The sequence below is a fragment of the Brachycentrus maculatus genome, unplaced genomic scaffold, assembly GCF_059751285.1.
Source record: "Brachycentrus maculatus isolate JH-2025_06_01 unplaced genomic scaffold, ASM5975128v1 h1tg001171l, whole genome shotgun sequence".
NCBI classification, from domain to species: Eukaryota; Metazoa; Arthropoda; class Insecta; order Trichoptera; family Brachycentridae; genus Brachycentrus; species Brachycentrus maculatus.
In genome coordinates, this window is record NW_028281858.1 from 96,180 (window position 1) to 119,655 (window position 23,476).

General features: G+C 54.6%; 9 protein-coding genes and 2 pseudogenes across 9 annotated transcripts; 6 read left to right on the forward strand and 5 right to left on the reverse strand.

Annotated features, from left to right (window-relative positions):
• Window positions 1–723: 723 nt before the first annotated feature.
• On the reverse strand, window positions 724–1,098 carry LOC148299373 (histone H2A). Its single transcript, XM_088276123.1, has one exon. The coding sequence runs from the start codon at window positions 1,096–1,098 to the stop codon at window positions 724–726; it is 375 nt and encodes a 124-aa protein (XP_088132249.1).
• Window positions 1,099–1,467: 369 nt separating this feature from the next.
• LOC148299374 (histone H2B) lies at window positions 1,468–1,842 on the forward strand. The gene has a single exon (XM_088276124.1). The coding sequence runs from the start codon at window positions 1,468–1,470 to the stop codon at window positions 1,840–1,842; it is 375 nt and encodes a 124-aa protein (XP_088132250.1).
• A 4,319-nt stretch (window positions 1,843–6,161) lies between these two features.
• Window positions 6,162–12,240, forward strand: LOC148299375 (uncharacterized). Its single transcript, XM_088276125.1, has 2 exons — window positions 6,162–11,360; window positions 12,052–12,240. The coding sequence occupies exons 1-2, from the start codon at window positions 6,162–6,164 to the stop codon at window positions 12,238–12,240; spliced, it is 5,388 nt and encodes a 1,795-aa protein (XP_088132251.1).
• A 525-nt stretch (window positions 12,241–12,765) lies between these two features.
• LOC148299376 (histone H4) lies at window positions 12,766–13,389 on the reverse strand. The gene has a single exon (XM_088276156.1). The coding sequence runs from the start codon at window positions 13,387–13,389 to the stop codon at window positions 13,078–13,080; it is 312 nt and encodes a 103-aa protein (XP_088132282.1). The 3' UTR covers window positions 12,766–13,077.
• A 598-nt stretch (window positions 13,390–13,987) lies between these two features.
• On the forward strand, window positions 13,988–14,398 carry LOC148299377 (histone H3). The gene has a single exon (XM_088276127.1). It carries the CDS (start codon window positions 13,988–13,990, stop codon window positions 14,396–14,398), a length of 411 nt encoding a protein of 136 aa, XP_088132253.1.
• Window positions 14,399–15,313: 915 nt separating this feature from the next.
• Window positions 15,314–15,680, reverse strand: LOC148299378 (histone H2A-like). The gene is made up of 2 exons (XM_088276128.1): window positions 15,654–15,680; window positions 15,314–15,607 (listed from the first exon to the last, which is right to left on the reverse strand). Exons 1-2 carry the CDS (start codon window positions 15,678–15,680, stop codon window positions 15,314–15,316), a joined length of 321 nt encoding a protein of 106 aa, XP_088132254.1.
• A 368-nt stretch (window positions 15,681–16,048) lies between these two features.
• LOC148299379 (histone H2B) lies at window positions 16,049–16,423 on the forward strand. Its single transcript, XM_088276129.1, has one exon. The coding sequence runs from the start codon at window positions 16,049–16,051 to the stop codon at window positions 16,421–16,423; it is 375 nt and encodes a 124-aa protein (XP_088132255.1).
• Window positions 16,424–18,694: 2,271 nt separating this feature from the next.
• On the forward strand, window positions 18,695–19,492 carry LOC148299380 (uncharacterized; annotated as a pseudogene).
• An 862-nt stretch (window positions 19,493–20,354) lies between these two features.
• Window positions 20,355–20,978, reverse strand: LOC148299381 (histone H4). Its single transcript, XM_088276157.1, has one exon. It carries the CDS (start codon window positions 20,976–20,978, stop codon window positions 20,667–20,669), a length of 312 nt encoding a protein of 103 aa, XP_088132283.1. The 3' UTR covers window positions 20,355–20,666.
• A 598-nt stretch (window positions 20,979–21,576) lies between these two features.
• On the forward strand, window positions 21,577–21,986 carry LOC148299382 (histone H3-like; annotated as a pseudogene).
• Window positions 21,987–22,894: 908 nt separating this feature from the next.
• LOC148299383 (histone H2A) lies at window positions 22,895–23,269 on the reverse strand. Its single transcript, XM_088276130.1, has one exon. The coding sequence runs from the start codon at window positions 23,267–23,269 to the stop codon at window positions 22,895–22,897; it is 375 nt and encodes a 124-aa protein (XP_088132256.1).
• Between the last annotated feature and the right edge of the window lie 207 nt (window positions 23,270–23,476).

Here is a 23,476-nt window from a genome sequence, read left to right on the forward strand (position 1 = left end):
GTATGATTTTGATACTCGTAGCAGTATGATTTCGATACTTGAGTAAAAAAAAAAAAAAAATATATATAATAATAATAATAATAATAATAACTTCCAATAAATTAATATGTATTTTACTCGCGAATCAATAGTAATTTTAAACATTCAAATCACGCAAGAGTACCGGAACGTACGATTTATTAATTTCATTATCGTCTCAGCGCTGAGATCATGTCGCATTTCGTTTTAATTACCTAACGTCCAAGCGCGACACGGCTCATCATGACCCTACTCAGGCTTTGACTCTTATTAATTTCATATATTTCACGAGTGAAAATTCTAAACAAAAACACTCGCCGAGATCATCTCGTATTGACACGCGTCGTAAGTTGCGTGCGCCGGGCGCTTTACCCATCGCGCATTCATTTACTTGCGATTTTTATTCATTTCATTATCAGTGTTTCTAGCATATCATATCGGTACTACCATACTATACCACAATTCAGGTCCGCGCACACGGACGGAACGGTCCTAGCGCGCTTCGGATATATTTCTTAAATGTACATAAATAATGAGAATAGTTATAAAATCAGCGAACGGGTAACGATTGGCAATAAATACATGTGGCGGTCCTGAAAAGGACCTTTGTGTACACTACTCTGCGAGATGATGATGAAACGGGCGGAGGAGTCCGGGGAGTAGAGAGAGAAGAGTGGAGGATGAGCGGGCGCAGAATCATCATTCTTACGCCTTCTTCTCGGTCTTCTTGGGCAGGAGCACGGCCTGGATGTTGGGCAGGACGCCTCCCTGGGCGATGGTCACCCCGGAGAGCAGCTTGTTCAGCTCCTCGTCGTTGCGAATGGCCAACTGAAGATGACGGGGGATGATCCTCGTCTTCTTGTTATCCCTGGCGGCGTTGCCGGCCAACTCCAGCACCTCGGCGGCCAGGTACTCCATGACGGCGGCCAGGTACACGGGCGCACCGGCGCCGACCCTCTCGGCGTAGTTGCCCTTCCTGAGCAGCCTGTGGATACGGCCGACGGGGAACTGCAGACCGGCGCGGTTCGAGCGGGACTTTGCCTTTCCCTTCACTTTGCCTCCCTTTCCGCGACCCGACATGGCGAGTGGTCGGAGATCTGAACTGGTTCTCTGCGATATGCGAAGCGAGGATGTGCGAGCTGGAGTGCGCGCACGTTGCGACCGTCGAGAGGTGAGTCAAGTCAAGTCAATGGCGAAAACGGGCGCACACACCTTATTTACGCCCTCCGCGAAGCGCACGCAGCGCCGCCGGGACCGGTCCCGCGGGGGGACCCTCCCCTGCCGCCGGCCCGGACGGCCCGACCGGCGGCCCTGGCTGGGTGCGCCGACCGAAGTGACAAAAACGGTCGATTTTTCAGTTTGCGCCACGCACACCGCACAGTACAGACAGTCCACCGCGACTCCTCTGCTCCACTCTACGCCGCATCTATTCCGAGATAAGAAGAGACAATGCCGCCCAAGACGAGCGGAAAGGCAGCCAAGAAGTCGGGCAAGGCCCAGAAGAACATCTCCAAGGGGGACAAGAAGAAGTCGAAGCGCAGGAGGAAGGAGAGCTACGCCATCTACATCTACAAGGTGCTCAAGCAGGTGCATCCCGACACCGGAATCTCCAGTAAGGCGATGAGCATCATGAACAGCTTCGTGAACGACATCTTCGAGCGCATCGCCGCCGAGGCGTCCCGTCTCGCCCACTACAACAAGAGGTCGACGATCACCAGCAGGGAGATCCAGACCGCCGTCAGGCTGCTGCTGCCCGGGGAGCTGGCCAAGCACGCCGTCAGCGAGGGCACCAAGGCCGTCACCAAGTACACCAGCTCCAAGTAGGCGCCAGCGCCAGCGCCAGCGCGTTGAAACACGACGCGACACGCACACGGACGCGCGATATTCGTCTGCACCGAATATTGTAATCTATACACACCGACATCGTCATCATCATAATAATCATCGACATCAACAGCGCCGTCGTCGTCTACGTTAAACCATCTAATACAGCGCAATTAACAAAGGTCCTTATCAGGACCACCACACGAATAATCCAAATACTTACTGCAAATATATTATACTATAGACAGATGTGTGTGTAAATAATAACTACGATAATAGAACGAGAAGCGCAACAGTGATAAGCGCCCCGTAACGGATCGCGCAACCGGCCGCGCCGCGGTGCGCGGCGATTGCCTATCGCACGATTAGCCGGGCGTCCGATCAAAATTGTCCTTTTTTTATATAAAAAATCATATACGTACGCATGTATATTATATATATACACATTTTTTTCTCCTTCTTTTTATTTGGCCGTTGTTTCGGTTGCAAAATTGCTGTCACCTTTCGCAGTTTTTTGTTTTTGGTTTTTTTTTTTCCCCGAGCGGAACTGCTGTGATTTTTTTTTGAGTTCTCTCTGGTCGTAACAGCTGTCACCTTCTTCTTCTTCTTCAGTTTTAGGGCGAAACAGCTGTCACCCTTTTCAGGCGAAACAGCTGTCACCCTTTTGCTGTCACTTTCATTTCTTTTATGTTTTTTTTTTTTTGACTCCCAAATTTGCGTCGCGTATTATGATATGTACATTTATATAAACATGAATACAATTCAGGAAAGGATAGAGAGAGAGAGCGAGAGTGAAAAAAAATCAATGATTTCTACGTACTATCATCGTGTGCGGATACTCCGCTCCCTTGCGGTTCTCGAAGCCGTACGATTCTATCATACTATCGTACGTACGGTGCCATATCCTCGAGGGCCTCTTCGACATGTCACCTTACCTAGTCATTTTTTTTTTTTTTTTTTTTCCCCCTTTCCTTCGCTTCTTCTTCATTCTTTATGCATACTAATATACACCTGACAACTATTCTCATTACAAATACCATTTCCGATCACCTACCGAACTCGCCCCGACATTCGACATACATACATACACATCTTCAACAGTAGATACACGTTTTTATTTTTCATATTTCATTTAATACATATTCCTATTATCACATATTGTTATTATTGTTCTTCTTCACGCGTATCATCGTCATCGTCGTCATCGTCGGTCGTACGCACCGCTACGGCGACACGAATCATCATCATCGTCGCATCTCACCCGATTATATATCATCATCATCCCGATTTCGATTTTTTTTTTTTTTTTTTTTTTTTTTATAAGTCGATGACGTTTCACTTTTTACAGAACGAGCCTACTACTGCGCGCGGAGCTCGCGTCATTTTGCACGTAGACCGGAATCATTCATACTTATTATCGGTCTGTTTTATTCGTTCTTTCTTTTCTATTCATCTACTTCTATCATTCTCCCAACTCCTCTTTTTCCTTTCTTTATTTATATTTTTTCTAACTTCTATTCTTCTTTCTTTCACTTACGCCTTCCGATGATTCTACTACTACTACTACTACTACTATCCATCCCATTCGTGATACGATTCCTCGCAAACGACGGATCGTTATTATATTAATGTATTTTTTTTTTTTTTTAATTCTATTCTTTTCTTCTATCTTTTCGCGTCTCACTCGTTCGACATGTAATCCTACGATAGCCGTTAGTAGATCGATCAATCGTTATAATTCACTAGATAATATTCGCTCCCGACCCGGAGGCAGGTCTCTCTCTCGGCCCGGACGCTCTCCGGCGGTCCGTCGGCGTTCGCGTGTGTTACGTCCGGCCGCTTCGGGGGGCCCTCGCTCCGCCACCGGAGGCCCTCCGCGGCCGGCGGACGTCTCGGACCCGGGGCCGGGTCCTGCCCGACGGGGGCGGCGCGCGCCCGGGCCGCCAGCTCGCCGGGGAGACGCATTCGCGGCCGGCTTTCGGCCGCCCAACGCTGCCGCCCTGCAGCTTTTGCGCCTCTAAACGTCCGCCGCGCCGCGGCCCGGCCCCCGGGCCGGCCGACCCGGCCGCCGGCCGACGGCGGGACCTCCCGGCCGCGGGACCCGCCGCGCTCCGCGTCCCCGGGCGGATCCGTTCGGCCGCCAGGGCGGTTTTCGTCCGGCCGCCTAAGCATAAATGACAACACTTTTCATCGGCAAAATCGACAAGCGCGCACCGACCGTCCGCGACACGGTTTTTACCGACAGGCGAGAACGAGCGCCGTCTGACGACAAATACGGGAACTAATCGTCCCCCCGCAACCGCTCTACGCTCGCTACAGAACGCAACGCAACAAGACTCGCAAGATGGCAGACACAGCAGCACCCGCGGCCGCCTCCCCCCTGCCGGCGACTCCGGCCAAGAAGGCGAAAGCGTCCGCCGCCGCCGCCTCCAAGAAGCCGAAGGCGAAGCCCTCGCACCCGAAGACGTCCGAGATGGTGAACAACGCCATCAAGGAGCTGAAGGAGCGCGGCGGCTCCTCCCTGCAGGCCATCAAGAAGTACATCTCGGCCAACTACAAGGTCGACGCGGACAAGCTGGCCCCGTTCATCAAGAAGTACCTCAAGGGGGCCGTCGAATCCGGCGCCCTGGTGCAGACGAAGGGCAAGGGAGCGTCCGGTTCGTTCAAGCTGGAGGCGAGCAAGGCGAAGGCGTCGGCCGGCGGGGCCAAGAAGAAGAGCAAGCCCGCCGCGTCCGCCGCTTCCAAGAAGCGCGCCGCCCCCGCCAAGGAGAAGAAGCCGGCCGCGGAGAAGTCATCCGCCGCCGCCGCCGCCGCGAAGAAGAAGCCCGCCAAGAAGGCGGCCGCGGCTCCCGCCAAGGCGAAGAAGGCCGCCGCCTCCCCGGCAGCCAAGAAGGCGGCCGCGAAGAAGGCCGCCCCCGCCAAGGCGAAGAGCCCGACCAAGGCGAAGAAGACCGCCAAGCCGCCCACCAAGAAGCCCAAGGCGCCGAAGCCCAAGAAGGCCGCCGCCCCGAAGGCCAAGCCCGCGGCAAAGAAGGCCGCCCCGAAGAAGTAGGGGTGGAGTCGTCTTTGTCGTCGTCGCCGCAGCAGCCGCCGTTGCATATTGTCATATTGCACAGATCACGCAGAAGAGTCAAAAAGCCCTTGTCAGGGCTACCAAACGATTCACACACACACCTATTCGGAACACGCTCAGTCGTCTTTCGTGACTTTCGTGAATTTTCATTATTATTTATTTTCATCGAAATGGGATGATTTATTAAATATCTCTCGTATACCATATACGAACTACATGCACTCCCATGCCACACGAGCGTTCACACTCCGGCCTAGAATATTTCGCTCGACAGTCATTAGTCAGCGGACGTTGCGTCATAATATAAAATATAATATATATCGATACAAAGTACAACAGTTGTAGCCGACGTAAAGAAAACGTAGATTTAGAAATAGAATTAATTAGCTTAGGGACCTCGGTATGTGTTAGCAATGTACTACCCCCTCAATAAAGACTGAAATGTGTCGCTTTCGGGGGTGGTCTTTGCCCATACCGAGGAGAGAAATAGCTCTAGGTTAGATTAAGCTATTTTTAAGATATCTATAAGACTGAATATATTGTAATGTGTATACTGCTCTGCGGTGCGCGCTCGACTGCGCCGAAGTAGCGGAGTGGGGATGTCCTTATACGTGCTAGAGGGAGACGGTACGCGAATGCCCTCGCTCCCTCTACGCCGTGATTGGCGGACATACCCCCCTCCGCGATTGGTCAGGCACGGCCGGGCGGCGCTACGGCGAGGCACCCAGAGCGGGTATATATAGGGGTGTATTCAAGTTAATAAATCAGATTTCGACCGACTACCGCTGCGTTTTCTTCTCTCCGCCCCGCTTCTTCCCGACTTCGCTGCCCGCCCGGACTCATCGCCCCTCAGGAACATTCGACCGCCGCTACCCCCTGGACTTGGACTCGGATTTACCTTGGAGCTGACTGCACCCGGACTGGACGACGACGGAGCCGCCGCGACGACCCGACGGAGCGATACCGGACTTACGACCCGGTTGCCTGCTGCGTGCAGGTTGCGACTGCCGGTGCTACATACCGCCTTCGCCGGCTATCGCAAGGGATCTCTGGGCTTTCGGTGGATCTCTACGCGGGTAGATTCACCGTCGAGCGCGGCCGCGGGCTGAGACTTGCCCGGCCGCTCTGCGCTGACGCCAGCACCTGCGGCATCTACAGTACTTTGTGCTGCGGCGCGATTGCCTAGTCGCCGCGTCGCGTACAAGTTGGTCCTTCGAGCCGGATCTTCACCGCGGAGCGCCTAGAGATGACTTCGAGAACCCCATCGCTTCGCTCAGGGAGAGGAGGCACACCACCCAGAGAAGAACCGCCAATGGAAGGAGACTCTGTCGAATCGGATTCGTCAGAGGACACCGTCCAAAGGCTAAGAACGCAAGTTCGAAATCTCCGCGCTACACTACGAGACGTCGAGAGCAGCCGCGGACGCGCGGACGCGAATCCCGAGCCCGCGGCGCGTACAACAGACATGGACAACATCATGACAGTATTATCGAGGATGGCGGTACTATTAGAGGCTTCGCAAGGAAGGAGCCCGGCTTCAGTCCCAGAAGACGTCAGCAGGGTCGGCGCTTTGATCGCGCGCCAGTCCACTGCCAAGGATTTACCCGTCTTCGCCGGAGAGCCGCAGGAATGGGCCACGTTCAAATCGCAGTACACTCAGTCGACGGAGATGTGCTGCCTTTCGGATCCGGAGAACCTCCTGCGTCTACAACGCGCATTGAAGGGACGAGCTAGAGAATCGGTATCATCATTACTCGTGGACCCGAGCCAAGTAGGCGTCATAATGAAGACGTTAGAACTTCACTACGGTCAGCCGGACATCGTTGTGTCATCTCTACTGGAAAAGGTGAGAAGACTCCGCTGCATACAGAACGACGGATCGACGCAGGCATTAGTGGACCTATCGAGTGCAGTTCGGAACGCGATAGCGACCTTGGAAAGCTTCGGCGGGGACTACATGTCGACGCCTCAGCTGCTAAGCGAGCTAGTGAGCAAGTTGCCGCTGTGTATGAAGTTTCTATGGTGGTATAGCAGAAGGGGAGACCCCACAAGGCCCACCGCGAAGGATTTCGCGCTGTTTTTGGAAGACATGACGGAATCGGCAATGATAGGCGGCGGTATAGAGCCGCACGTATATAGCGGAAAAGACAGACAGCGCGAGAAGCCTCACAAGCGGGAGCAGGTGCATACAGTGATTTCTGTGGAGAAAAATGTGAATAGTGTCGTGTCATGTGTTTTGTGCGGACAGAGCCACTGGTTGCAATCTTGCCAGGAGTATCTAGAGTGTAGTGTCACAGAGAGATGGAACATAGTGCGACGGAAAAATCTGTGCTACGCGTGTCTAGCGAATACTCACCGGTATGTGAGTTGCAAAAATACGAGGAAGTGCGGCGTCGATGGGTGCCGCCGAACGCACCACAAAACACTTCATACGAGGGATCGAGCCGAAGTGCGCGAAGCTCGATCCGACTCAGACATAAGAGCGCCAGATAGCAGCGCCCGCCGGGATTCGCCCGCTGCTGCCGGCACCGGGGGCGCTAGACCACTCGCGGACGAGAGACAAGCCGCGAGTACGAGCGAAAGGAACATCGACTCCGGACACAGTTCCCGAGTCTACAACTTGGTTACGAGCACGCACGCTCGTGAGGAGCCAGTGCTCCTGAAGGTGATCCCCGTCACCCTAAGCGGTCCGCGCGGAGAAGCGGACGTCTATGCATTGCTCGACGAGGGATCAACCATAACACTGCTGGACTCGAAGATTGCCAACGACATCGCGGAACCAGGGGGTGCCCGAGGATTGAGGATTCACGGTGCTGGCGGGATGTGCGTTACCGATGCAACTTCGAGGAAGGTGACACTGGAGGTGCGCGGGACTGCGAAGGGACAATTCTCGCTCCGTGCAAACACGATTCGGAAGCTGCATCTACCGCCACAACCGGTGGCTAGTATAGATGGTAGGGTGCAGCATGTGCGCCCGCAATTACTGATCGGCCAGGACAACGCCTCACTTATTGTGTCAAGAGAGGCGCGTAATTGCGGGAACTACATCGCCTCCGAGACGGCCCTGGGAACGGTCGTTCATGGGGGGCGATTCCGCCAGACTTGCGTCAATACACTGATGGCGTTAAGTGCGGACCAGAGGCTGGAAGAGCTAGTCCAGCGGAACTATGCTGTGGATGCGCTGGGAATATGCGCTGCAGCGAAAATATCGCGCCAGGAGGCGCAAGCCATAGAGGTCATGAAGGCTACGACCCGTTTCCTACCTGAAGGGCGGTACGAGACGGGGCTTCTATGGAAGGAAGGCGGGCCTTGTTTGGAAAACAATCGCCGTATCGCGCTGAACCGCTTCTCAAGCTTGGAGAAAAAGTTCAGAAAGGATAGTCAATTCGCCGGGGCCTACCGAAGGAAGATTGAAGAATATCTCGCCAAGGGGTACGCGCGGGAATTGGCAACGGCCGAAATAGAGGACACTTCGAGTGGGCGATGGTACCTCCCCCACTTCGCAGTAACAAACGTAAACAAGCCCGACAAATTACGTATTGTGTTCGACGCCGCCAGCTTTTGTAACGGGGCCTCATTGAATGGCATGTTGGCCAATGGACCGGATCTCCTCTCATCGCTTGTGGGGAATATCATGCGATTTCGCGAGGGGAAGGTCGCGCTGGCGGCGGACATAAGGGAGATGTTTCTCCAAATAAAGATAAGGAAGGAGGACCAGCGGGCGCAGCTGTTCCTCTGGCGAAATAATCCCGACGAGGAAATTCGGGAGATGGTTATGACGTCTATGACGTTTGGCGCTGCATGTTCCCCGAGCAGCGCCCAATATGTGCGGAACCGGGTCGCGGAAGACCACGGGCAGGACATGCCCGCCGCCAGAGATGCCGTGCTTCGAAAGTTCTACATGGACGACTACATGGATGCTGTGGATCGCACGACAGATGCGATTCGATTGCGCAGAGAGGTCTGCGAACTTCTACAGCGGGGCGGGTTTACCCTCGCGAACTGGGCGAGTAACGATCCCGCAGTCCTAGAAACAATCCCCGAGGAATTGAGGGGCAAGTGCGCGCGAGACATTATCAGCGGAACCTCGACGACTGAGAGAGTTCTGGGGATAAAATGGGACCCGGTGACTGACGAGTTCCGCTTCAAGTTTGCGGCGTCACGGGAGGTCCCGGCCGGGAGGCCAACGAAAAGGAAAATCCTGAGCGAGGTCATGAGCATATTCGACCCGCTCGGGTTCGTCGGGTGTTTGACGATACGCCCACGGATTCTACTGCAAGATATCTGGCGATCCCACATAGGGTGGGACGAGGAGATAAGCATAGAACAGGCAGATAAGTGGCGCACTTGGATAAACATACTGCGCGAGACCGAGTGCGCCATCCCGCGGCGCGTGGCGAGCAAGGGCCAGCAGGTAGAGCTGCACGTGTTTTCCGACGCATCGGAACAAGCTAGCTGCGCCGTTGCGTATATCGTAGAGGACACCGCCGCCGGGAAAAGGGCGACATTTGTGGCCAGCAAGTGTCGGGTGAGCCCGTTACGGGCGCTGTCAATTCCACGCCTGGAATTGCAGGCCGCGCTTATAGCTGCGCGGCTAGCAGCAACCATCAAGAAGGAATGCGGCGTACAACTGCGGGAAACATTCTATTGGACGGACTCCATGACGGTGCTGTGCTGGGTCCGGAGCGATTCCCGCATCTACACGCCGTTTGTGGCCCACCGCCTGGGGGAGATAGATGAGCTCACGAAGGCTCGTGAGTGGCGGTGGGTTCCAGGGAAACAGAACCCGGCTGATCTCGGGACACGAGACGGCGAGATACCGGACATATCGCCGACCGGTGTATGGTTCAGCGGGCCAGAATTTATTAGAAGAGGAAGGGATGAATGGCCGCCGCTCAAGGTGACGACGGCAGCATCTCAATCAGAAGTGGAGCTTAAGTGCGCGGACAGCGCTATCGTTATGACAATGCTCCCCGACGAATTACGGTTTTCGTCGTGGAGACGTCTAATCCGGACTACGGCGTGGGTACTGCGGTTTGTAAATCGGTGCCGAAAAAGGAGTCCGGGGAGCGCTACGCTCACGGTCCAGGAGCTCGAGGAATCAGAAAGGGCATGGATAAGGATATGCCAAGAAGACAGCTACCAAGCCGAGATAGCTGCAATCAGACGGGGGGAGTGCCTCCCGCGGGGGAGCCGCTTGATAGGGCTGACCCCGTTCCTAGATAACGAAAGCGTCCTGCGAATGGGGACGCGCATAACCAAAGCGCCCGCTGTGAGCGAGCCCATGAAGGCGCCAGTAATATTAGACGGCGCACACGCATACACCCGATTGATGATCCGGCACTACCATGAGTCGCGACTGCACGCAAGCACGGAGCGAACACTCGGCGAGATTAGACAACAGTTTTTCATCACCCGACTGCGGACCAATGTGAGGAAAGTAATCTACGAGTGTCGCTTCTGTAGGATGCAGAAAGCGCGACCGCAGCCGCCGCTCATGGGACAATTGCCAGTCGGCCGCCTGGATCATCACGTCAGGCCGTTCACCCATTGCGGGGTGGACATGTTCGGGCCCGTACACGTCACGATCGGAAGGCGACGTGAGAAACGGTACGGGGCCCTGTTTACGTGTATGGTGACGCGGGCGGTGCACATAGAAGTCACACCGTCACTGAGCACCGACTCGACGATACAGGCGCTGAGAAGGATGGCCGCTCGCAGGGGGCACCCTAGTACCATATACTCGGACAACGGCACTAACTTCAGGGGAGCTGACAAGGAGCTCGCGGACGCCATGAGAGGACTGGCTGATGATCCCGAGCTCCAAAACGAGGCCACGAAGAGGGGAATCGAGTGGGTGTTCAATCCGCCATCGGCACCTCATATGGGGGGAGCCTGGGAACGGCTCGTCCGGTCAGTAAAAAGGGCGCTGATGGCAATACTTAAAGAACAGTACCCTCGGGAGGAGACGCTAATGACGGCGATAGCGGAGGCCGAGTATACAGTTAATACTCGCCCCCTGACACATGTTTCGCTGGATAGCCGAGACGCCGCCCCTCTGACACCGATGCACTTCCTCATCGGGTCGAGCGGGGCCCAACCACATTTGGCGGACTACAGAGGCGTACCGCCGGGAATATGCCTGAAGAAGCAATGGCGCGTGGCACAGAAGCTAGCGGATGCTTTCTGGAAGAGATGGATGCGGGAGTATCTTCCGACGCTACAACAGAGGCGAAAGTGGCAACAGGCTGCCGCACCTATTAGGGTCGGCGACATCGTGGTGATCACGGACGCAGCCCTGCCGCGGAACGAATGGCCGCGGGGGCGCGTCATAGCAGTCACCCCGGGGAAGGACGGACAAGTGAGGAGCGCCAGGGTCCAGACAGCCGCCGGAACATACACGAGACCCGCCATCAAGCTCGCCGTATTGCTGCTGGGAGACGACGTCGGCGCAAGGATGCCTCCTCGGCAGGGGGGAGTGTAGCCGACGTAAAGAAAACGTAGATTTAGAAATAGAATTAATTAGCTTAGGGACCTCGGTATGTGTTAGCAATGTACTACCCCCTCAATAAAGACTGAAATGTGTCGCTTTCGGGGGTGGTCTTTGCCCATACCGAGGAGAGAAATAGCTCTAGGTTAGATTAAGCTATTTTTAAGATATCTATAAGACTGAATATATTGTAATGTGTATACTGCTCTGCGGTGCGCGCTCGACTGCGCCGAAGTAGCGGAGTGGGGATGTCCTTATACGTGCTAGAGGGAGACGGTACGCGAATGCCCTCGCTCCCTCTACGCCGTGATTGGCGGACATACCCCCCTCCGCGATTGGTCAGGCACGGCCGGGCGGCGCTACGGCGAGGCACCCAGAGCGGGTATATATAGGGGTGTATTCAAGTTAATAAATCAGATTTCGACCGACTACCGCTGCGTTTTCTTCTCTCCGCCCCGCTTCTTCCCGACTTCGCTGCCCGCCCGGACTCATCGCCCCTCAGGAACATTCGACCGCCGCTACCCCCTGGACTTGGACTCGGATTTACCTTGGAGCTGACTGCACCCGGACTGGACGACGACGGAGCCGCCGCGACGACCCGACGGAGCGATACCGGACTTACGACCCGGTTGCCTGCTGCGTGCAGGTTGCGACTGCCGGTGCTACATACCGCCTTCGCCGGCTATCGCAAGGGATCTCTGGGCTTTCGGTGGATCTCTACGCGGGTAGATTCACCGTCGAGCGCGGCCGCGGGCTGAGACTTGCCCGGCCGCTCTGCGCTGACGCCAGCACCTGCGGCATCTACAGTACTTTGTGCTGCGGCGCGATTGCCTAGTCGCCGCGTCGCGTACAACAGTTTTTGAAAGAAAAGGCAACGCCGCGCGCGCCACCTGCAAAACTATTCACACAAACGCATCCGGATCACGCGTAGTCGGATCGTTGTCACGTGAATATGGGATGACCTACTATTAATCTCTCTCTCCTTGTATACGCGTACACTCCCACGACACGTGATTGTTTCCGGCCTGGAATCTTTCACTCGAGAGTGATTAGCGACGTTACTTACGCCCACAATATACATACATTGTATAAGTAAGTAAACTAAGTTTGAGTTCTCTCTGGTCGTAACAGCTGTCACCGTTTCCAGGCGAAACAGCTGTCACCCTTTTGCTGTCACTCTCATTTCTTTTATGTTTTTTTTTATTAAGACTCCCAAATTTGCGTCGCGTATTATAATATGTACATTTATATAAACATGAATACAATTCAGGAAAGGATAGAGAGAGAGAGCGAGAGTGAAAAAAAAATCAATGATTTGTACGCACTATCATCGTGTGCGGATACCCCGCTCCCTTGCGGTTCTCGAAGCCGTACGAGAGAGAAAAAAGAAAGAAATAAAGCAAAGCTCTATCCATCCACGTAGGTAATTGTATTGTGTTATTTAAATTTCGAAAAGCGAAAAACGGTTACGACATGGGTCGGTCAGGCAGTTGTTGGCCCTGAGAAGGGCCGTTTTTTGTTTTCAAATCGCATTCACATCGCGCGTAGCAGCGCGGTGCGGTGGTGGCGGTGGCGTGCGGGCGTCGGGACGGCCGGGGCGAATGTATCTCGCGCTGCGTGCGGTGCGGTGAAGAGCGGTGAAGAGCGGTGAAGAGCGGCGAAGATCGGCGACTTAACCTCCGAAACCGTACAGGGTGCGGCCCTGGCGCTTCAGGGCGTAGACGACGTCCATGGCGGTGACGGTCTTCCTCTTGGCGTGCTCGGTGTAGGTGACCGCGTCCCTGATCACGTTCTCGAGGAACACCTTCAGGACGCCGCGCGTCTCCTCGTAGATGAGACCGGAGATGCGCTTGACGCCGCCTCGGCGGGCCAGACGGCGGATGGCCGGCTTCGTGATGCCCTGGATGTTATCGCGGAGGACTTTCCTGTGTCGCTTGGCGCCTCCTTTCCCCAGACCTTTTCCTCCCTTTCCGCGACCGGTCATCTTCTCTGCGTGTGGTCTTCTTTTCGGTTACAGTAGTCGCTGCTCGCACGGTGCTCTACCGTGCGTGTGTAGGATTCGTGTGGCGTTTTTCGCCGGCCGGGGCCGCTTTTATGCACCAGACGTGCGCCCGCGTCTCCCCTCGCCGCCGAGCGATCCGACAGCTACGACGACACGCGCGCCGTCTCACTCTCGCGCGCGAGCAGCGAGGGCGAGAGGCGAGAGGATCGGCGCGACTCGGTATCGCGTCACGCGAATATATGTCTCAGTTTGTTATATGCATAACATTATTCCAGGCTAGGTTTTGAGTGTTTTTCGTAATTTTTCTGCATGCACATTTCTCCGGGGAGGATGCGATTGTTTCTCCACTCTATCTCCCGTCTCGCTTCACCGTCGAGCCCGTCCCGTCCCGTCCCGTCCCGTCCCGTCCCGTCCCGTCCCGTCCCCTCCGTCCCGCCCGACCGCCCGGCGGTTGGGAATATTCGAATCGGCCAATGGCGTCGGCCCATCCCCCCCCACGGGGGAGACGGTATTTTCGATAAATATGACGCGCCCGGGAAATTTTTCCGAATAGAGAGAAGAATCCTACTCAGCTACAGCCATGGCACGTACGAAGCAGACCGCTCGCAAGTCCACCGGGGGCAAGGCGCCCAGGAAGCAGCTGGCCACGAAGGCGGCCCGCAAGAGCGCCCCGGCCACCGGCGGCGTGAAGAAGCCCCATCGCTACAGGCCCGGCACGGTCGCGCTCAGGGAGATCCGCCGCTACCAGAAGAGCACCGAGCTGCTGATCCGCAAGCTCCCCTTCCAGCGCCTGGTGCGCGAGATCGCCCAGGACTTCAAGACCGACCTCCGCTTCCAGAGCTCGGCCGTCATGGCCCTGCAGGAGGCGAGCGAGGCCTACCTGGTCGGCCTCTTCGAGGACACGAACCTGTGCGCGATCCACGCCAAGCGCGTCACCATCATGCCCAAGGACATCCAGCTGGCCAGGCGCATCCGAGGCGAGCGCGCCTAAGCGAGCTCTATGCGACGAGACGCGGCACGATTTTCGGTCGGTCGGTCGATCGGTCTGATTGACTAACACGCAGTACAGTGGTATCGGGCGGCCGTCACCTCGACCCGTTCCGATCGGTCGATCGATTCGAATAAAAATGGTCCTTTTCAGGACCGCATACACCTTAATCATCCACAATCGAATTCGCCAGCAGTATGATTTTGATACTCGTAGCAGTATGATTTCGATACTTGAGTAAAAAAAAAAAAAAAATATATATAATAATAATAATAATAATAATAACTTCCAATAAATTAATATGTATTTTACTCGCGAATCAATAGTAATTTTAAACATTCAAATCACGCAAGAGTACCGGAACGTACGATTTATTAATTTCATTATCGTCTCAGCGCTGAGATCATGTCGCATTTCGTTTTAATTACCTAACGTCCAAGCGCGACACGGCTCATCATGACCCTACTCAGGCTTTGACTCTTATTAATTTCATATATTTCACGAGTGAAAATTCTAAACAAAAACACTCGCCGAGATCATCTCGTATTGACACGCGTCGTAAGTTGCGTGCGCCGGGCGCTTTACCCATCGCGCATTCATTTACTTGCGATTTTTATTCATTTCATTATCAGTGTTTCTAGCATATCATATCGGTACTACCATACTATACCACAATTCAGGTCCGCGCACACGGACGGAACGGTCCTAGCGCGCTTCGGATATATTTCTTAAATGTACATAAATAATGAGAATAGTTATAAAATCAGCGAACGGGTAACGATTGGCAATAAATACATGTGGCGGTCCTGAAAAGGACCTTTGTGTACACTACTCTGCGAGATGATGATGAAACGGGCGGAGGAGTCCGGGGAGTAGAGAGAGAAGAGTGGAGGATGAGCGGGCGCAGAATCATCATTCTTACGCCTTCTTCTCGGTCTTCTTGGGCAGGAGCACGGCCTGGATGTTGGGCAGGACGCCTCCCTGGGCGATTGAGAGCAGCTTGTTCAGCTCCTCGTCGTTGCGAATGGCCAACTGAAGATGACGGGGGATGATCCTCGTCTTCTTGTTATCCCTGGCGGCGTTGCCGGCCAACTCCAGCACCTCGGCGGCCAGGTACTCCATGACGGCGGCCAGGTACACGGGCGCACCGGCGCCGACCCTCTCGGCGTAGTTGCCCTTCCTGAGCAGCCTGTGGATACGGCCGACGGGGAACTGCAGACCGGCGCGGTTCGAGCGGGGACTTTGCCTTTCCCTTCACTTTGCCTCCCTTTCCGCGACCCGACATGGCGAGTGGTCGGAGATCTGAACTGGTTCTCTGCGATATGCGAAGCGAGGATGTGCGAGCTGGAGTGCGCGCACGTTGCGACCGTCGAGAGGTGAGTCAAGTCAAGTCAATGGCGAAAACGGGCGCACACACCTTATTTACGCCCTCCGCGAAGCGCACGCAGCGCCGCCGGGACCGGTCCCGCGGGGGGACCCTCCCCTGCCGCCGGCCCGGACGGCCCGACCGGCGGCCCTGGCTGGGTGCGCCGACCGAAGTGACAAAACGGTCGATTTTTCAGTTTGCGCCACGCACACCGCACAGTACAGACAGTCCACCGCGACTCCTCTGCTCCACTCTACGCCGCATCTATTCCGAGATAAGAAGAGACAATGCCGCCCAAGACGAGCGGAAAGGCAGCCAAGAAGTCGGGCAAGGCCCAGAAGAACATCTCCAAGGGGGACAAGAAGAAGTCGAAGCGCAGGAGGAAGGAGAGCTACGCCATCTACATCTACAAGGTGCTCAAGCAGGTGCATCCCGACACCGGAATCTCCAGTAAGGCGATGAGCATCATGAACAGCTTCGTGAACGACATCTTCGAGCGCATCGCCGCCGAGGCGTCCCGTCTCGCCCACTACAACAAGAGGTCGACGATCACCAGCAGGGAGATCCAGACCGCCGTCAGGCTGCTGCTGCCCGGGGAGCTGGCCAAGCACGCCGTCAGCGAGGGCACCAAGGCCGTCACCAAGTACACCAGCTCCAAGTAGGCGCCAGCGCCAGCGCCAGCGCGTTGAAACACGACGCGACACGCACACGGACGCGCGATATTCGTCTGCACCGAATATTGTAATCTATACACACCGACATCGTCATCATCGTCATCATCATAATAATCATCGACATCAACAGCGCCGTCGTCGTCTACGTTAAACCATCTAATACAGCGCAATTAACAAAGGTCCTTATCAGGGACCACCACACGAATAATCCAAATACTTACTGCAAATATATTATACTATAGACAGATGTGTGTGTAAATAATAACTACGATAATAGAACGAGAAGCGCAACAGTGATAAGCGCCCCGTAACGGATCGCGCAACCGGCCGCGCCGCGGTGCGCGGCGATTGCCTATCGCACGATTAGCCGGGCGTCCGATCAAAATTGTCCTTTTTTTATATAAAAAATCATATACGTACGCATGTATATTATATATATACACATTTTTTTCTCCTTCTTTTTATTTGGCCGTTGTTTCGGTTGCAAAATTGCTGTCACCTTTCGCAGTTTTTTGTTTTTGGTTTTTTTTTTTTTTTCCCGAGCGGAACTGCTGTGATTTTTTTTTTGAGTTCTCTCTGGTCGTAACAGCTGTCACCTTCTTCTTCTTCTTCAGTTTTAGGGCGAAACAGCTGTCACCCTTTTCAGGCGAAACAGCTGTCACCCTTTTGCTGTCACTTTCATTTCTTTTATGTTTTTTTTTTTTTGACTCCCAAATTTGCGTCGCGTATTATGATATGTACATTTATATAAACATGAATACAATTCAGGAAAGGATAGAGAGAGAGAGCGAGAGTGAAAAAAAATCAATGATTTCTACGTACTATCATCGTGTGCGGATACTCGCTCCCTTGCGGTTCTCGAAGCCGTACGATTCTATCATACTATCGTACGTACGGTGCCATATCCTCGAGGGCCTCTTCGACATGTCACCTTACCTAGTCATTTTTTTTTTTTTTTTTTTTTTCCCCTTTCCTTCGCTTCTTCTTCATTCTTTATGCATACTAATATACACCTGACAACTATTCTCATTACAAATACCATTTCCGATCACCTACCGAACTCGCCCCGACATTCGACATACATACATACACATCTTCAACAGTAGATACACGTTTTTATTTTTCATATTTCATTTAATACATATTCCTATTATCACATATTGTTATTATTGTTCTTCTTCACGCGTATCATCGTCATCGTCGTCATCGTCGGTCGTACGCACCGCTACGGCGACACGAATCATCATCATCGTCGCATCTCACCCGATTATATATCATCATCATCCCGATTTCGATTTTTTTTTTTTTTTTTTTTTTTTTTATAAGTCGATGACGTTTCACTTTTTACAGAACGAGCCTACTACTGCGCGCGGAGCTCGCGTCATTTTGCACGTAGACCGGAATCATTCATACTTATTATCGGTCTGTTTTATTCGTTCTTTCTTTTCTATTCATCTACTTCTATCATTCTCCCAACTCCTCTTTTTCCTTTCTTTATTTATATTTTTTCTAACTTCTATTCTTCTTTCTTTCACTTACGCCTTCCGATGATTCTACTACTACTACTACTACTACTATCCATCCCATTCGTGATACGATTCCTCGCAAACGACGGATCGTTATTATATTAATGTATTTTTTTTTTTTTAATTCTATTCTTTTCTTCTATCTTTTCGCGTCTCACTCGTTCGACATGTAATCCTACGATAGCCGTTAGTAGATCGATCAATCGTTATAATTCACTAGATAATATTCGCTCCCGACCCGGAGGCAGGTCTCTCTCTCGGCCCGGACGCTCTCCGGCGGTCCGTCGGCGTTCGCGTGTGTTACGTCCGGCCGCTTCGGGGGGCCCTCGCTCCGCCACCGGAGGCCCTCCGCGGCCGGCGGACGTCTCGGACCCGGGGCCGGGTCCTGCCCGACGGGGGCGGCGCGCGCCCGGGCCGCCAGCTCGCCGGGGAGACGCATTCGCGGCCGGCTTTCGGCCGCCCAACGCTGCCGCCCTGCAGCTTTTGCGCCTCTAAACGTCCGCCGCGCCGCGGCCCGGCCCCCGGGCCGGCCGACCCGGCCGCCGGCCGACGGCGGGACCTCCCGGCCGCGGGACCCGCCGCGCTCCGCGTCCCCGGGCGGATCCGTTCGGCCGCCAGGGCGGTTTTCGTCCGGCCGCCTAAGCATAAATGACAACACTTTTCATCGGCAAAATCGACAAGCGCGCACCGACCGTCCGCGACACGGTATAAATTTTTACCGACAGGCGAGAACGAGCGCCGTCTGACGACAAATACGGGAACTAATCGTCCCCCCGCAACCGCTCTACGCTCGCTACAGAACGCAACGCAACAAGACTCGCAAGATGGCAGACACAGCAGCACCCGCGGCCGCCTCCCCCCTGCCGGCGACTCCGGCCAAGAAGGCGAAAGCGTCCGCCGCCGCCGCCTCCAAGAAGCCGAAGGCGAAGCCCTCGCACCCGAAGACGTCCGAGATGGTGAACAACGCCATCAAGGAGCTGAAGGAGCGCGGCGGCTCCTCCCTGCAGGCCATCAAGAAGTACATCTCGGCCAACTACAAGGTCGACGCGGACAAGCTGGCCCCGTTCATCAAGAAGTACCTCAAGGGGCCGTCGAATCCGGCGCCCTGGTGCAGACGAAGGGCAAGGGAGCGTCCGGTTCGTTCAAGCTGGAGGCGAGCAAGGCGAAGGCGTCGGCCGGCGGGGCCAAGAAGAAGAGCAAGCCCGCCGCGTCCGCCGCTTCCAAGAAGCGCGCCGCCCCCGCCAAGGAGAAGAAGCCGGCCGCGGAGAAGTCATCCGCCGCCGCCGCCGCCGCGAAGAAGAAGCCCGCCAAGAAGGCGGCCGCGGCTCCCGCCAAGGCGAAGAAGGCCGCCGCCTCCCCGGCAGCCAAGAAGGCGGCCGCGAAGAAGGCCGCCCCCGCCAAGGCGAAGAGCCCGACCAAGGCGAAGAAGACCGCCAAGCCGCCACCAAGAAGCCCAAGGCGCCGAAGCCCAAGAAGGCCGCCGCCCCGGAAGGCCAAGCCCGCGGCAAAGAAGGCCGCCCCGAAGAAGTAGGGGTGGAGTCGTCTTTGTCGTCGTCGCCGCAGCAGCCGCCGTTGCATATTGTCATATTGCACAGATCACGCAGAAGAGTCAAAAAGCCCTTGTCAGGGCTACCAAACGATTCACACACACACCTATTCGGAACACGCTCAGTCGTCTTTCGTGACTTTCGTGAATTTTCATTATTATTTATTTTCATCGAAATGGGATGATTTATTAAATATCTCTCGTATACCATATACGAACTACATGCACTCCCATGCCACACGAGCGTTCACACTCCGGCCTAGAATATTTCGCTCGACAGTCATTAGTCAGCGGACGTTGCGTCATAATATAAAATATAATATATTCGATACAAAGTACAACAGTTTTTGAAAGAAAAGGCAACGCCGCGCGCGCCACCTGCAAAACTATTCACACAAACGCATCCGGATCACGCGTAGTCGGATCGTTGTCACGTGAATATGGGATGACCTACTATTAATCTCTCTCTCCTTGTATACGCGTACACTCCCACGACACGGATTGTTTCCGGCCTGGAATCTTTCACTCGAGAGTGATTAGCGACGTTACTTACGCCCACAATATACATACATTGTATAAGTAAGTAAACTAAGTTTGAGTTCTCTCTGGTCGTAACAGCTGTCACCGTTTCCAGGCGAAACAGCTGTCACCCTTTTGCTGTCACTCTCATTTCTTTTATGTTTTTTTTTATTAAGACTCCCAAATTTGCGTCGCGTATTATAATATGTACATTTATATAAACATGAATACAATTCAGGAAAGGAAAGAGAGAGAGAGCGAGAGTGAAAAAAAAATCAATGATTTGTACGCACTATCATCGTGTGCGGATACCCCGCTCCCTTGCGGTTCTCGAAGCCGTACGAGAGAGAAAAAAGAAAGAAATAAAGCAAAGCTCTATCCATCCACGTAGGTAATTGTATTGTGTTATTTAAATTTCGAAAAGCGAAAAACGGTTACGACATGGGTCGGTCAGGCAGTTGTTGGCCCTGAGAAGGGCCGTTTTTTGTTTTCAAATCGCATTCACATCGCGCGTAGCAGCGCGGTGCGGTGGTGGCGGTGGCGTGCGGGCGTCGGGACGGCCGGGGCGAATGTATCTCGCGCTGCGTGCGGTGCGGTGAAGAGCGGTGAAGAGCGGTGAAGAGCGGCGAAGATCGGCGACTTAACCTCCGAAACCGTACAGGGTGCGGCCCTGGCGCTTCAGGGCGTAGACGACGTCCATGGCGGTGACGGTCTTCCTCTTGGCGTGCTCGGTGTAGGTGACCGCGTCCCTGATCACGTTCTCGAGGAACACCTTCAGGACGCCGCGCGTCTCCTCGTAGATGAGACCGGAGATGCGCTTGACGCCGCCTCGGCGGGCCAGACGGCGGATGGCCGGCTTCGTGATGCCCTGGATGTTATCGCGGAGGACTTTCCTGTGTCGCTTGGCGCCTCCTTTCCCCAGACCTTTTCCTCCCTTTCCGCGACCGGTCATCTTCTCTGCGTGTGGTCTTCTTTTCGGTTACAGTAGTCGCTGCTCGCACGGTGCTCTACCGTGCGTGTGTAGGATTCGTGTGGCGTTTTTCGCCGGCCGGGGCCGCTTTTATGCACCAGACGTGCGCCCGCGTCTCCCCTCGCCGCCGAGCGATCCGACAGCTACGACGACACGCGCGCCGTCTCACTCTCGCGCGCGAGCAGCGAGGGCGAGAGGCGAGAGGATCGGCGCGACTCGGTATCGCGTCACGCGAATATATGTCTCAGTTTGTTATATGCATAACATTATTCCAGGCTAGGTTTTGAGTGTTTTTCGTAATTTTTCTGCATGCACATTTCTCCGGGGAGGATGCGATTGTTTCTCCACTCTATCTCCCGTCTCGCTTCACCGTCGAGCCCGTCCCGTCCCGTCCCGTCCCGTCCCGTCCCGTCCCGTCCCGTCCCCTCCGTCCCGCCCGACCGCCCGGCGGTTGGGAATATTCGAATCGGCCAATGGCGTCGGCCCATCCCCCCCCACGGGGGAGACGGTATTTTCGATAAATATGACGCGCCCGGGAAATTTTTCCGAATAGAGAGAAGAATCCTACTCAGCTACAGCCATGGCACGTACGAAGCAGACCGCTCGCAAGTCCACCGGGGGCAAGGCGCCCAGGAAGCAGCTGGCCACGAAGGCGGCCCGCAAGAGCGCCCCGGCCACCGGCGGCGTGAAGAAGCCCCATCGCTACAGGCCGGCACGGTCGCGCTCAGGGAGATCCGCCGCTACCAGAAGAGCACCGAGCTGCTGATCCGCAAGCTCCCCTTCCAGCGCCTGGTGCGCGAGATCGCCCAGGACTTCAAGACCGACCTCCGCTTCCAGAGCTCGGCCGTCATGGCCCTGCAGGAGGCGAGCGAGGCCTACCTGGTCGGCCTCTTCGAGGACACGAACCTGTGCGCGATCCACGCCAAGCGCGTCACCATCATGCCCAAGGACATCCAGCTGGCCAGGCGCATCCGAGGCGAGCGCGCCTAAGCGAGCTCTATGCGACGAGACGCGGCACGATTTTCGGTCGGTCGGTCGATCGGTCTGATTGACTAACACGCAGTACAGTGGTATCGGGCGGCCGTCACCTCGACCCGTTCCGATCGGTCGATCGATTCGAATAAAAATGGTCCTTTTCAGGACCGCATACACCTTAATCATCCACAATCGAATTCGCCAGCAGTATGATTTTGATACTCGTAGCAGTATGATTTCGATACTTGAGTTAAAAAAAAAAAAAAAAATAATAATAATAATAATAATAACTTCCAATAAATTAATATGTATTTTACTCGCGAATCAATAGTAATTTTAAACATTCAAATCACGCAAGAGTACCGGAACGTACGATTTATTAATTTCATTATCGTCTCAGCGCTGAGATCATGTCGCATTTCGTTTTAATTACCTAACGTCCAAGCGCGACACGGCTCATCATGACCCTACTCAGGCTTTGACTCTTATTAATTTCATATATTTCACGAGTGAAAATTCTAAACAAAAACACTCGCCGAGATCATCTCGTATTGACACGCGTCGTAAGTTGCGTGCGCCGGGCGCTTTACCCATCGCGCATTCATTTACTTGCGATTTTTATTCATTTCATTATCAGTGTTTCTAGCATATCATATCGGTACTACCATACTATACCACAATTCAGGTCCGCGCACACGGACGGAACGGTCCTAGCGCGCTTCGGATATATTTCTTAAATGTACATAAATAATGAGAATAGTTATAAAATCAGCGAACGGGTAACGATTGGCAATAAATACATGTGGCGGTCCTGAAAAGGACCTTTGTGTACACTACTCTGCGAGATGATGATGAAACGGGCGGAGGAGTCCGGGGAGTAGAGAGAGAAGAGTGGAGGATGAGCGGGCGCAGAATCATCATTCTTACGCCTTCTTCTCGGTCTTCTTGGGCAGGAGCACGGCCTGGATGTTGGGCAGGACGCCTCCCTGGGCGATGGTCACCCCGGAGAGCAGCTTGTTCAGCTCCTCGTCGTTGCGAATGGCCAACTGAAGATGACGGGGGATGATCCTCGTCTTCTTGTTATCCCTGGCGGCGTTGCCGGCCAACTCCAGCACCTCGGCGGCCAGGTACTCCATGACGGCGGCCAGGTACACGGGCGCACCGGCGCCGACCCTCTCGGCGTAGTTGCCCTTCCTGAGCAGCCTGTGGATACGGCCGACGGGGAACTGCAGACCGGCGCGGTTCGAGCGGGACTTTGCCTTTCCCTTCACTTTGCCTCCCTTTCCGCGACCCGACATGGCGAGTGGTCGGAGATCTGAACTGGTTCTCTGCGATATGCGAAGCGAGGATGTGCGAGCTGGAGTGCGCGCACGTTGCGACCGTCGAGAGGTGAGTCAAGTCAAGTCAATGGCGAAAACGGGCGCACACACCTTATTTACGCCCTCCGCGAAGCGCACGCAGCGCCGCCGGGACCGGTCCCGCGGGGGGACCCTCCCCTGCCGCCG